The following is a 12,787-nucleotide window of genomic DNA, read 5'->3' as shown; positions in this document are numbered from 1 at the left end:
TTTTTACATTTCGCGCCTGTGAATACAAATGGCCAATGGCTATAAAACCTTCGATAAAAATGACCGCGCCACGTGAACTTTCGGGCATGGTCGCATCGAAGCCGGCTCGGACTGGCCCTGGATTGGTGGAGCTCTGGGATGTGTGTTCTGATTGGCTACACACTGTGCATCTGGTGCAACATCCAATCAAAAGCGTACAACGACGATCCACGCGGCCACCACGCTTCAACCAATCCACGAGAAGCGAAAACTACAGGCCTTTTTTCATTGGCTCTTTGCTGCTGTGCACCATACGATTGGATAAAAAGAAATTCAGACAGAGTGATGGTCCTGGATTGGAGATTGTCAACTTGCTTCGACGGGTCCATTCTTCAAGTTTCCATCCGCCCACCACCTCCAGCATGGACAGATACACGATCGACCGCGTGCTAGCGCCCGCACTGTACGGTGACGTCGTCTTGGCCCGCGACGCCGTCACCGGCGACCGCGTGGCCATTAAGCGCATGAAGCTCGAGGCCGCGCGCCGCCAAACGATGCTACTCGGGAACCGCCGCATCTCGGAAGACATTCTGTTCGAGAAGCACGTCAACCGCGCGCTGAGCACCGACGGCGGTCACGCCAACGTGCTGCGCATGCGCGATGACTTTGCTCAGGACGGCTACGAGCACTTTGTTTTGGACTTTTGCAGCGGCGGCGAGCTCTACGACGTTGTGAGCAACGCGCCGGGCCAGCGCCTGGCGCTTCCGACGGCCACCGCCTACTTTCGCCAGGTCGTCCGCGGCGTGGCCTTTATGCACCGCCGCGGCTTTGCCCACCGCGACCTCTCGCTCGAGAACGTCCTCGTCGATGGAAACGGCACGTGCCACATTTGCGACTTTGGCCTCGCGGCGAGCCTACCGAGCTTGCGCAAGGAAGCGGTGGGAAAGACGTTCTACATGGCGCCCGAGGTGCTTTCGGGTCAGTCGTACGACCCTGCCAAGGCCGACATGTGGTCGCTTGGCATCATGCTCTTCATCATGCTCGCAGGCATCCCGCCGATGGAGGTTGCCGCCGAGTCGGACAGCCGCTATCGCATCATTCGCGCCAAGGGCGTGGCCAAGCTTCTCGAGCTCTGGAAGATGACACACTTGTTCGACGCTGACGCGTTGGACCTCCTTGGGCAGCTGCTGCACCCGGACGCAAGTGCGCGGCTGTCGCTCGACGCCCTTCTCCACCACGCCTTTGTCGTCGATCCGTCCGAGGCCATTCTGCACATTGCGGACGTCAAGATCGCCAATGGCGAGGAGCACAAGGCCGCGCCCGACGCTTCGACCAAGCGCGTCGGCCTTGCATCCGCGGTCATGCACCGCTTCAAGACCATTCGCCGACCGTCGTCGCGCAAGATCACAGCTGCGCCGTTGGCATCCATCGCGGACGTACCCACCGCGTTGAAATGAGTCGTCGTGCATTGGCGTCTTCTGCATGTGCTCGTCCTTGCGCGTCCGTGATCACTGTATTTACCCGTACTCTATTATTTAAGAAAAAACACTTTATTTGCCTCTCCAGAACCATGTACACCTTGTCACTCGCATGTGCTCCATAGCGAGTGCATGAACAGTACGTTGCGCGTAGCAACCCGTGCACCGCCTTGTACGATGAGCCACGAATCAAGTATTGTGACTCACCGTGCGTCGATCCTCCAAGCCAGTCGACATGCAGATGCAGCACCCTCTGCGCTTCAACACGAAACGCCCGTGACTTCAACGCGTGGGAGCATGGAGCCAGAATCCGCTAAGTCGTCGGCATCCTTTCGTCGCTGCGTTGGCGTGAGTCACGTGGCCTCCCCACAGTGAGGCCTCGTAGGCGCGTATGTACCGTCGATCGTTAATCTCCCTGCAATCAGATCTCACATATACAGATAAAAACGCACCTACAAAGGCGACTCCATGTTAGTCTCCCTCTTTGGTACATTGAAGGTACGTGGCAATGACGCGCAGCGTGCCCGAGGGTTGCACGACGAACGCCATGGTGAGCAATGCTGTCGCGTTACAATTACCACAGTAAGTACTAGCTACCGTCATTCTGTGCTCTGAACCGATTGTGATTGACTAAAATATAAATATCAAGTACTTTGTAAGCGAATCACGGCGGGAACCTCGCGCCAAGCGATGGAGTTTGTATCTGGCCCTCAACGGATGCTCCGGTTCTTGCGGCGCATTCTTCGACTTGCCGACACATGGACGCGTACACGCTGGTCGAGAAGGTCGCCGACGCCATTTACGGCCAAGTGCTTCTCTGCAAGGAGAACGCGACCGGGCGGCTCGTCGTGATCAAGCAAACCAGCCTCGCCGCCATGCGCGCCAAGCGCGCGTGCAAGACGCAGCGCAAGGTGCAGGAAGACGGCGAGATGGAGAAGGCGGTGTACACTGCGCTTGCTGCGCGCGGCGGCCACACGAACGTCCTCTCGCTCCTCGACACGTTTGACGACGAGACGCATACGCACATGGTCTTTGAGCACTGCAAGTTTGGCGAGCTCTACACCGTGCTCGTCGACGCGCCGCAGAGCCGCTTCGGCCTTCGTGACGCGCAAATCTACTTTCGGCAGATCGTACGCGGCGTCAGCTTTCTGCACGCATCTGGGTTTGCGCACCGCGATCTCTCGCTCGAAAACATCCTCGTGGACACGAACAAGCAGTGCCGCATCATGGACTTTGGCCTCGCTGTGCCGATTGCGCCGACGCGGCACGAGTGTGTCGGGAAGCTCTTTTACATGGCGCCCGAAGTCTACCAAGGCGTCGCCTACCATCCGCTCCTCGCCGACATGTGGTCGCTGGGCATTCTGCTCTACATCATGCTCACGGGCGCCCCGCCGATCGAGAGCACGTCGGTCGACGACGAGCGCTACCGCGTCTTGCACACAAGCGGGATTCGCGCCCTCGTCAAGGTGTGGCACCTCGGGCGGTATTTTTCGCCCGACGCCTTGGACGTCGTCGACGGGCTCCTTCAAGTGAACCCTGTGAAGCGCATGACGACACACTCGCTCTTGCACCACCCGTTTCTGCAAAAGGAGCTTCAGGCCAGCGATGCAGCAAAGGCAACGTCCGGGCTGAGCTTCGAAACGCTGCTTGTGATGCTCAATTTGCGCCACCCTGACCTGTACAAGCGATGACGACGGTCGCAACTTATTTAACTGATGAATAAAAGACAATATTGCATGGAACTACGGAATGCTAGCACGCGACATCGATCGAGTGTACGTCTTTGTTTCTCGCAGCATGACCTAATAGGTTGGGCTGCGACTTTGGATGCACACCGAATCTTTCAACTTGAGCCATGTCCAGACCGAGCCATTCGACAATGGAGCTTGGCGCTACCGCCGACGGCGCCAGCGGTACCAGCACACGAGTCCTAAGCAGAGAGCCATGCTCACACGTAGGGTGACGCTGGTTGCAGCGCTGGACGACGTGACGTCCGTGGGAATGGGCAGGCATGTCTGAACGGCGACATCACTTTTGCTCGGCGCGGACTCGACCAGCGCCGTCGTCGTCTTCTCAAGCGTGTGCAGTTGTGCAGAGCATCGCGCACGGATCTTCCTGCCAAGGTCGCAGTCGCCTACCGCCGTGCCACGTATGGACTTGGCGCGCTGCACAAACTGCAATGTCGCGAGCGTTTCGGTGACGTGGCGTGCGTCCGACGAGACCGTGGCGACAATAGTCGTCTTGGCGGTGAGCGCGTCGCGCAGAAGAAACGTGAGTTTGGAATCGCGGTAAGGTACATGTCGATGCACCCCATTCGAGACATCAACGAGCGCCGTGATGACATTGGCGAGGCACGACAGCGACTTGTTGATCTGCGTCGCCTACGACGACACAAAACCATTTTCTTCTTGATGTAATATCAACCAGCACACAACCTCGTGGGCGTCGAGGCTGGTGTGGGTCTCGGAGCCCGCGAGGTCGACACAGTACAAGACGCTCTGGGTTCGAGCCTGCGTGAGCGTCATCTGAAGAATCGCATGCGACCGAGAGCTGTCGCGGTTCATGGCCGTGCTACCCACCCGCCGGTGCTTCGCGCCGAGCAGCAGCAGCGCGTTCGCTTCGGCGCTCGAGCGCACGGTCCGTGACACGAGGTCCTGCACAAAGATGGTGCCCAGCTGCGTGTCTTCCCGCACGCACTTGGCGCCACGGTGCGAAGAATCGAGGAGGTCGTAGACCTTGTCGCCATAGATCTCAAAGTACGAGACGTCGCACGCCGCGTCCTACTCGACCTCTTTAGCCGACGTACAAGATAGAGAGAATGCACTGACCGGTGCTTGGGTTAACAGCGTTTGTAAGATCCGGGCGAGGAGCCCGCGGTCTGGGCCCTCGACAGCACCGAGCATTGTGTACGTCTTCCCCGACCCCGTCTGACCGTACGTCAAGAGGCTGCTATTGTCGCCGGCTAGAATGCGATCGACGACCGGGCGACCGACCGCAGCAAAGACGTCGTCTTGGGTGGCGGTAGCATCCAAAACCCCATCGATATGGAACGCGCGCCTCGCGCCCGTGCCTCGAGCAACCTCGAGGGAGTGGGCACCGTCGTGTGCTCGTGTTTGCGTGTAGGCGAGGGGTAAGGCGGGGGAGGAGGACGGGCGCAGTCGTACAAATGTCGAGACGATGTCGTGGTCTGCTAGGACTCTTTCAGTTGGGGGGCTCGATCGCACCTTCCGCAATGGCTTCTCAGGACTCGTCGACGGACTTGGGTTCGCTTGTCGACGCACTTCGGGGACCGGGGGCGTCGACGCCGCGGACGACATCCTTCGTCTCGGTTCTTGGTTACCCGGGGTGCCACCATCTCGAGATGATGTTCCAGCGTTGGATCGTTGCCACGGTTGACAGTTGAAACGTTTGATGCACGTCACGCGATGCGAAATTCTCACACTCAATAAATACATTGATACTATTACCAAGGAGCAAATTACATGGCGAGCGTCTCGCATGAACGCATCCTCTCTGCCATGTCGTGAATGAACGCTGAGGTCACGACGCCGTTAGTCGTCAAGTGGTAAAATTGCACCGTGATGCGGATCGGAGACGCACGATCCCGTTCCATGGCGCCGTCGCCGAGGCTCGGGAAGGCGCCAACGACAACGCCCGCTGTCGTCGTTGCGTCAGAGAAAGGACCGGTAGCGTAGTACGCCGGGCTCGGAGCGTAGTTCGCAGCAATAGCATTCGGAAGAACCACCGACGGGCGTACGAGCGTCAGAGGCGCTTCAATGCGCCTCGGTGGATCGTACACTGGCTAGGTCGCTTTTCAGCTGACACAAAGGCTGGAGCCGCCGGTGCTGGAGAAGTTGGCTCGTAGGCTGGAGCTGTGGGGACATATGAAGGGGGAGCGGGATCGACCAGAGAGATGCCGGGGGTGTATGCAGGGGTTGTCGGACTGTATCGGGGAGCCGCGGGGTCGTAGTGTGGAACACATGGCCAATAGTCGGGATGACGGGGTCCAAGCTCGGGAACCGTCGGACTTGGTGGTGCTGGCCGCGTTCGCCAGTTCTGCGGCCCCTCAGGGAGAAATGGGTGGAGGGGGGTGCATGGCGCCGTCGTCTCCGGCGGCAACGTCTCACATACAGCGCCGCCTCTCCACGGTGCATGACATGAGCGCTAGAGGATTTTTGTTGCAGAGACAACCAGTAGTAAGGTCATACCTTGTGCCCTTCTCGGTGCAGAGCAGGACGAGCGCGGCTGCGGTGTCGCATCGAAAGCCGACGTGGAAGCGGGTGGCCCGGCCGTTGTCCACCGGCAGCAGGCACGCCTGCGTCCGCACAACCACGCGTTCATCCTTTCCATCGAGAAACATGCTGTTCTTGAGCGACGTGTACTTGGAAATATCCCGTAAGTACGGTACCAGCGACAGCGTGGTCAAGGGCGCTCCCGCCTCGTTGCCGGCGGTCACGGTAAAGTCGCGCGTCGGAAGGTACTGCACTAGGATGTCGACAGTACAACCTGCGTGATCAAAGCAAGTGCCAACTGTACATGCATCGTTAAAGCGCTTGAGCACGGGCAGCTTTTGTGTGCCCAAAACGAGCGTTGCCGTCGGGGTCGAAGCGGTGACCGCCGCGTCCCAGCAGCAACTTTCGAAGCAGAGCCCGCACGCTGCCGCCATAGCTTGCGCCTCGGTGTCGTCGACGAGCTGCATCCCGCGTGTCGACGCGACGTTGTTGTTGACCATGTGTGCAAATTTGAAATTGATTGTCTTTCCAGCACGACCATGATCGTCATTTTGCACTTATGTATTTTCCGAGACTTTTCCTCTTTTACCTCTGCGTAAAACCGTATAATCCAATATAACCGACGAATGACGCGATGACGTGGCAGCACAGAAACGGAGCAACGGTACAAACAACAACAGCAGTGTATATTGCACAAAGACTGGACCGAGGAGTGCGACCGACCTTCGCATTAGTAGTGATAGTAGGTCGTGTTGGTAAAGACAACTTGCTGGAACGCGGCGGGGCAGAGTGGGAAGAGGATCGTCGGGTCTGCCGTCTCGGGCGAAAACAAGTCCTTGCCCGTTTGGATCGAGACGTACACGCCGAGGAAGACCGCAATGAGGATGCACACGAACGCAAAGATCTTTTCCGGCCACTTGATCGACGGCCAGAACGTCTTCAAGTAAAACACCATGGGGAGGATCATGTTGACGAGCGCCGACGCCGACGCCCCGACAAAGTCGACGAGCGCGTTCAGATGATTTTTCCAGATGACTGCAATGACGACGCAGACCGCGATAAGTGCCGTGCGCACGAGCGACGCCTTGAAGTACGACCCGGGGGCTCTGTACGCTTTGACCTCTTCGCGCGGGCCCCCTTCGACAACCGCATGAAAGGTCGCGCTCTCGACGTCATCGTCGAGCGCCGGCGTCTCGACGTCCTTCTCAAGCACTACCACCATGTCGCGGTCCTTGTGCAGCCCGAGCACGAGGCGCTCGAGGATCTGGAAGACGGGAAAGAAGATGACGGCAAACGCGATCGTAATGTGGAACTGCATACAGAGGAACGCGAGCACGACGTAGCCGCGCGAGGCCGCAAAGCCGAGCTTGGAGCCAGAAATCGCGAAAAGGAGGTTGTTGGGCGTTTGGCAGCCGGCCGAGAAGACGCCGAGGAGCGCGACGGCGAAGAAGAAAACGTGATGATGCCTTGCGCGACAAGCGAGATGCGGGGCATGCGCGCTGGCTGCGTGTGCTCGTGCGTCAGCGACGGGATGATCATGCACGCACCGTACGCAAACGCGAGGTTGCCAAAGACCGTCGTGACGCTTGTAAACGTGATCTCGGGCGACGGCGGCGAGATGCCTGCCGGGTTGACGTCCTCCATGTTGGTGATGAGGAGTGCGAGCGCAATGCCATCGGCGAGGACCGTGGCGAGGCCGCCGGCGAGGGCCATGCCAGCGCCCTCCTTCATCGTCGGCACGAGGCAGACCGGGAGGAGCGTGATGGCCATGAGGATGAGCCACGTCGTTTGTGAAAACGACATGGGAAACAACGTCGAGAGCAGCGTGCCGCCGAGCACGAGGTACACGATCGGGTACATGGCGCAGAGAAGGCATTGGAAAATGAGCGAGAAATACTTGCCGACGCGGCCAAAGCACCAGTCGCCGAGGTCGCCGAGCGTCAGAATCGACTTGGGCGCGACGACCAGCACCTTGCAGAGACACCACGTCGCGTACGTGTTTATGATCGCCATCAAGATGAACGCGATCGTGGCCGCGACGTAGCCGGCGCGCGCGTAGTTGCCAGCGAGGCCGAGGCTACCGACGCCGAGGCAGCAGCAGACTAGCGACACGACAATCTTCATGTCTTCTAACGTAAGGAACGCCATGCTTGCTTGCTGTGGAGCGCGCCAATTCGAAAATGAACTGCAACCGAGCTGCTTGGACGTGCGCCATGTGGTAGTACACGCACCCGTTTGGCGTCGCGGAGGAAACACGTGGCGCGACGTGCGGTCGTCGAGCGCACTGCTTTCGAATGGGTTACGAAGTTTCTTTGGCGCCGCCACCTCTGCCTTGTGCCATGGTACAACGGTAGAAGGGTGCCCTTCAAGCTTCAAGCAGCGATGTCTGCCGACAGGCGCAATGCCAATCCAGTCCCTTGGAACTCCCAACAACTCCAACGAGAAGCCAACGACGCTTGCGGCTCTTGTAGCCAACGTTCCTTTCGTGTTGAAGCTCAAAGCGGTGACGCGTAAAGTGTCGGCCTTGAAATGGGTTGACACGAACCCGCTGGTTGCCAGAGTTGCCGCAAGCGTGATGGGCTTTGGGAGGCATTGGGTTGCGCCGTCGGCAAGCGAGGTGATCGCCACAGCGGTGGTTCTCATCAATCTGATAAGGGCACGCGTGAACGCACTTCAAGTTTTGCAATCAAAAAGCAGCAACCAAGGACCTTGAATGCAAAAAGCTCACGTACGGAGAAGCGGCGCGTATGTCGTAAAAGTGAACACGCTGATACCCTCGGCCACGAGCCCTCGATGAGCGCATTGTTTGAGTGTCCTTGGCAAAGCGGTGTTGCACACAAGACAAATCCATACGGTGGCCACACGGACTGTGGTCCGCGTACGCTCGCAGGTTTCGACATCTGGTTGACGTTGTTCGGGACTGGCCGTAGACACACACGAAAGGCTGCTTGTTCGACGTCGTCGTTTGGGTGCTGCTTCATGTTCGAGGATCGCATTCGCCTGCGAGGTGCAGCAATCACAATCTGCTTCGAGTCGACCTGGTCGGCGCCAGAAGCACGCCGGAGGCACATTTTTGCCGCTGAGTATGACGTGGCAAACGCGCAACGGTGGTTACCCAGAGTATCTTCCGTACGTGACGATGGCGTGTTTCCAGAGTCGCTTCACCATTTTATTTCTTTTTTACGCAAAGTTTTCTGTGTGTATATATATTGAACAGTCTAGACGAAGCGTATCCTGGACACGCTACTGTGTTGAGAAAGCTGCAGGGATACGTCGAGTGCCACGAGGCAAGCCTTTGCACCTATTTTTCTTGTGCCACGACTCAGCGTCAAAACCACCAAGGGAATCTGGCAAAGTAATGTAGTTGTGGTTGTGGGTTCGCCCTTCTAGTGACTTCCAATTCACAAGCAACTCGGTCCAGGGCGTGTCCACTCACCGGCATCGTCAGCTTTGTATTGAGCTGCAAAGGCCTCGGAGCTGAGGTTACGGAAGCGATCACGATGGACCTACTAGAAGGATGGATACAACCTTTGTCAATCGATTCGGTGCAGAGCCGCTACCGACCATCCGTCTCTGCCACCATCGTCTATCCTATCTGGTTCACGCACAGGCAACACGCGCTGGGCTTCCTAGAGTTATACTAACTCTCTGGCGATACACGGTGCTTGCATGGACCAAGCGTGGCTCAAGTCCCATTCTGTCACTACAAGGGTGCATAAAAAGTTGAATGCCCTACCCTAGCTACAATCCACCATAATATACGGTCCATTAATAGTTACTGGATCGTGCATTAGGATTGTATCCAAAGTTGGTGATTCGGAGTTGGTGATTCGGCCTCTCCGCTCAACAACGAGCATTTTGAAGCGTCCTCAAACAGAATTCCCTAACCATGTTTGAGCCCATTGTATGTATCGACGACTCGTGGATTCAAAATGCGTGCTCTAGCAACTAATAGTCACTGCAACCGCCAAAGAACGCGTCGCCTTTGCAGACAAGGGAGCCCCACCACGTTGCGTTGGCCTTGACTTGCTCCATGCGGTCACTGAGACGCTCGACGATCTCGCGCGTCACGACTCCGTTGCTCGTCGCTTGGTAAAACTGAATCGTCACGCGAATCGGGTACCGGGCGTCGCGGGTCACGTTGCGAAACTGGCTCAGCTTCGGGAACGGTCCGAGGGCCTCGCCGAGGCTCACCATGGCCTCTTCAACGTCGGGCCGCTCGAGCGTCGTAGCAAACCCACCCACTGCGCACTCTTCTTCCTCTTCGCAGGACCACGACGCGACGTTGCTGTACTGGCGCATTGGCGGCGGCGGCTTTTGCTGGAGCGGGATCTGCACAATCATGACGTAGTTGCATGCCTCCTCTCGCGCCGTCATGGCGCCATTCGACGTAACCCCTCGCTTGGCGCGGTGTGTCGACAAGCGCTCCGGCAACCAAGGTGTGCCTTTGACCCTGCTCGTTGCTGTACAAGATCGCGTCGCTCTCCGTCATGACCTGGGCACTATCGTCGTTGTTTCGTCACGTGAAAATAGAGCGCTGAGTGGTACCTTGTGCCCGCTGCCGTGCACACCAAGACGAGCACGGCCGGGTCATCAACGGACGACTGGTAGTTGTACAAGCCAACGTGGAACTCCGTGGTCTCGGTTTCAATGGGCAAAAAACTGGCTTGCGTGCTCACCTACCATCCCGTGTGCGATACGTCAACATGTACGACAATATACGATGTCTTACCACCGCGTGGTCGTCGTGGTCGGGCGCAAACAAGCTATGCTCCAGCTCCGTGTACTTGGTGATGTTTTCGAGGTACTCTTGGAGCGAAATCGTGCTTCGGGGCGTGCGAATATACGGCGATTCGTTCCCGACCGTGACAAAGATCTTGCGGGTTGGAATGCTCATGATCGGGTCTAATATATTGTCGCAAGAAGCTAAGAAATGACACAGGTGTGGACGACGATATTTTCTACCGGCAAAGTTGGGCACGCGGAGGACCGGCATGCGCGTGTTCTCGACGATGAGCGTCATGTCCGAGATGCACGGCCCCCAGCAGCTGTTCTTGCTGCGCGCGCAGTCTTCCCACGTCACGTTCATGAAGCGGAGACCGACGTCGTGGGCCCATCCTTGCGCCTGCGCGTCGTGCACCATGCGGGCAACGCGCGTCGTCACGTCGTCTTCGTCTTGGGAACGCGTCGGATGGTTGAAGAGCGTCGACAACTTCATTGTGGACGAGCCAGCACAATGGGAAATGACAGTTCGATTCATTGGAGTTGCCCATGGGACCACGATCTTGCACAGCAGAATGTATGGCTAGAAATGAGTGATGGTGGATCGCATCGTGCCGGTGGTTGTTGCTGTACCAGTGCTTGTCGATAGATCAGTGCTTTCCCCGTGAAGTGCGTTGCTACCGGTAGCTAGCTAACGAACTATTATGGATAGATACAGTTTATTTGCACGTGCATTCTCGCGGCCAGCTGCATGTGGCGCCAAAGAATCGGTTTTGGCATATCTTCCGGATAGCATCCGGATGACTAATGGACCAGGCTGCCAGCGTCTCTCACCATCATGGCAATCGGGCTTTCTTCGAGTCTGGCAGTGACGCACCTGGTGGTTGGTGGTGACTGCACCCTGCTGCAACACACGAAATGCATTGCGCGCTTATTAGTAGCCCGCTTGTTGTACTGGCGACTCAGAACAAACTCGTCGATAGTTTCATGGGCTGACGGGAACGTTCAAGCAAGCATCCTTTATCCAAGCCGACGACTGTCGCATCGAGTCGCAGGCGTATTCTAGCGACACTATCCCGGGCTGTCGGTGGACGAACACGAGCTCGTGACTGCCGACGTCCAACGCACATCGAGATCTTATCACATAGTAGTTCTACGTGAATCTAATACAGGTTGAGCCGTTTGTATGTAGGAACGACGTATTCATGTATCCCGTTTAGTCAATCCCTCAATCAGTCAGTCCAATCACGCTTTACTAGTCGTGGCAACATTACAAGCTGGGGTAGACACGACTACTGTCGAGCCGATCGGGCGACCTTGAGCTTCAGGCTGGTGCCGCGGACGACACCGACCGTCTCCGCCTTGATCACCTTTGTCTCCGTCGTGCGCGACTCGGTCTTGACCGTCGTTGTCTTGACTGACTCGAGCTTGACCGACGGGTGGGTGCGTGCAGGCCGCTGGCCCGAGACCTTGGTCGATGCAAGACTTCGCTTCTTGCGAACCTTGGTCGGGCGATGCATCGAGAGCATCCGGCCTGGGCGCGAGTTGGAGCGGGTGCGAGGCCGACCGTCCGTCACCGCGTAGACGGACCCGCTTCGCGTCGCAGCAACATCGGCGCTGTGAGGCGTCGCAACGGGTCGGGCGTTTGTGACGGGGACGCGCGCCTCCTCGCGCTCTCGGCGGTGGCGCACCTTGGCCACGATACGTTGGTATCGTGCTTGGAGCTCGTCAGTCGACTTGTGCAGGTCGAGCATACTCGCGATCTTGGACCACTCGAGACGGCCGCCGCGGCGCTGGGACCGCTTATAAGCCTTGACGGCGCTCAGGAGCGCGCGGAGGTCGCACATCCGCCAGCCCGCCGTCGTGCTAGCGAGCAAATCCACTTCCGCGAAGCAATCGTCGACCGAAACGTCCATGGGCGCGTGGATCGAGTACGCAAATGAGCTCCTACGACGAGCTTTTGACGCCCTCGTCCCAACCGCCACAACCACACGAGCCATCGGACCGCGCCGGGTCCCAGCTCGGGCGACACCAATGATTTCTCGCCGCCCTCTGAGCCACTCGTGTACAAGGCCACGAGAGCCGACGATTCCGCGACGCCATCATTTCAAGAGCACATCCGAGGTCGACCACTCCCTATTACATCAGCTTGCCTTCGACGGAGCACCCGTGGTCGATCTATCGAGGTTTCAAGTCATCGCATCCTTGATACCATCGTAATCCAGCATATGTAGCCTTCGCTTCAGCGAGATCCGTTGTTGTCTGCGTCGCGAGGTCTCCAGCACCCATCCTGGACTGCTTCCACAGTACAGCAGCCATTAAGATTGTAGTGGGTCAGCTGCGACGGTGCGACGCGGACGACACGGTTGCGTCCTT

General features: G+C 57.9%; 3 protein-coding genes across 3 annotated transcripts; 1 reads left to right on the top strand and 2 right to left on the bottom strand.

Moving 5' to 3' along the window:
* Window positions 1-401: 401 nt before the first annotated feature.
* Window positions 402-3,148, top strand: SPRG_19716 (CAMK/CAMKL protein kinase; the record flags this gene model as incomplete). Its single annotated transcript, XM_012344145.1, has 2 exons — window positions 402-1,415; window positions 2,240-3,148. 2 exons carry the CDS (start codon window positions 402-404, stop codon window positions 3,146-3,148), a joined length of 1,923 nt encoding a protein of 640 aa, XP_012199535.1.
* A 3,271-nt stretch (window positions 3,149-6,419) lies between these two features.
* On the bottom strand, window positions 6,420-7,837 carry SPRG_04929 (hypothetical protein; the record flags this gene model as incomplete). The annotated part of the gene is made up of 2 exons (XM_012344067.1): window positions 6,420-7,192; window positions 7,237-7,837. The coding sequence occupies 2 exons, from the start codon at window positions 7,835-7,837 to the stop codon at window positions 6,420-6,422; spliced, it is 1,374 nt and encodes a 457-aa protein (XP_012199457.1).
* A 1,800-nt stretch (window positions 7,838-9,637) lies between these two features.
* SPRG_19715 (hypothetical protein) lies at window positions 9,638-10,907 on the bottom strand (the record flags this gene model as incomplete). Its single annotated transcript, XM_012344144.1, has 5 exons — window positions 9,638-10,086; window positions 10,142-10,191; window positions 10,238-10,368; window positions 10,422-10,594; window positions 10,655-10,907. 5 exons carry the CDS (start codon window positions 10,905-10,907, stop codon window positions 9,638-9,640), a joined length of 1,056 nt encoding a protein of 351 aa, XP_012199534.1.
* Between the last annotated feature and the right edge of the window lie 1,880 nt (window positions 10,908-12,787).

Source organism: Saprolegnia parasitica, assembly GCF_000151545.1.
Source record: "Saprolegnia parasitica CBS 223.65 unplaced genomic scaffold supercont2.16, whole genome shotgun sequence".
NCBI classification, from domain to species: Eukaryota; Oomycota; class Saprolegniomycetes; order Saprolegniales; family Saprolegniaceae; genus Saprolegnia; species Saprolegnia parasitica.
The sequence above is the reverse complement of the archived record's forward strand: the minus strand, read 5'-3'. Positions and strand labels throughout refer to the sequence as shown.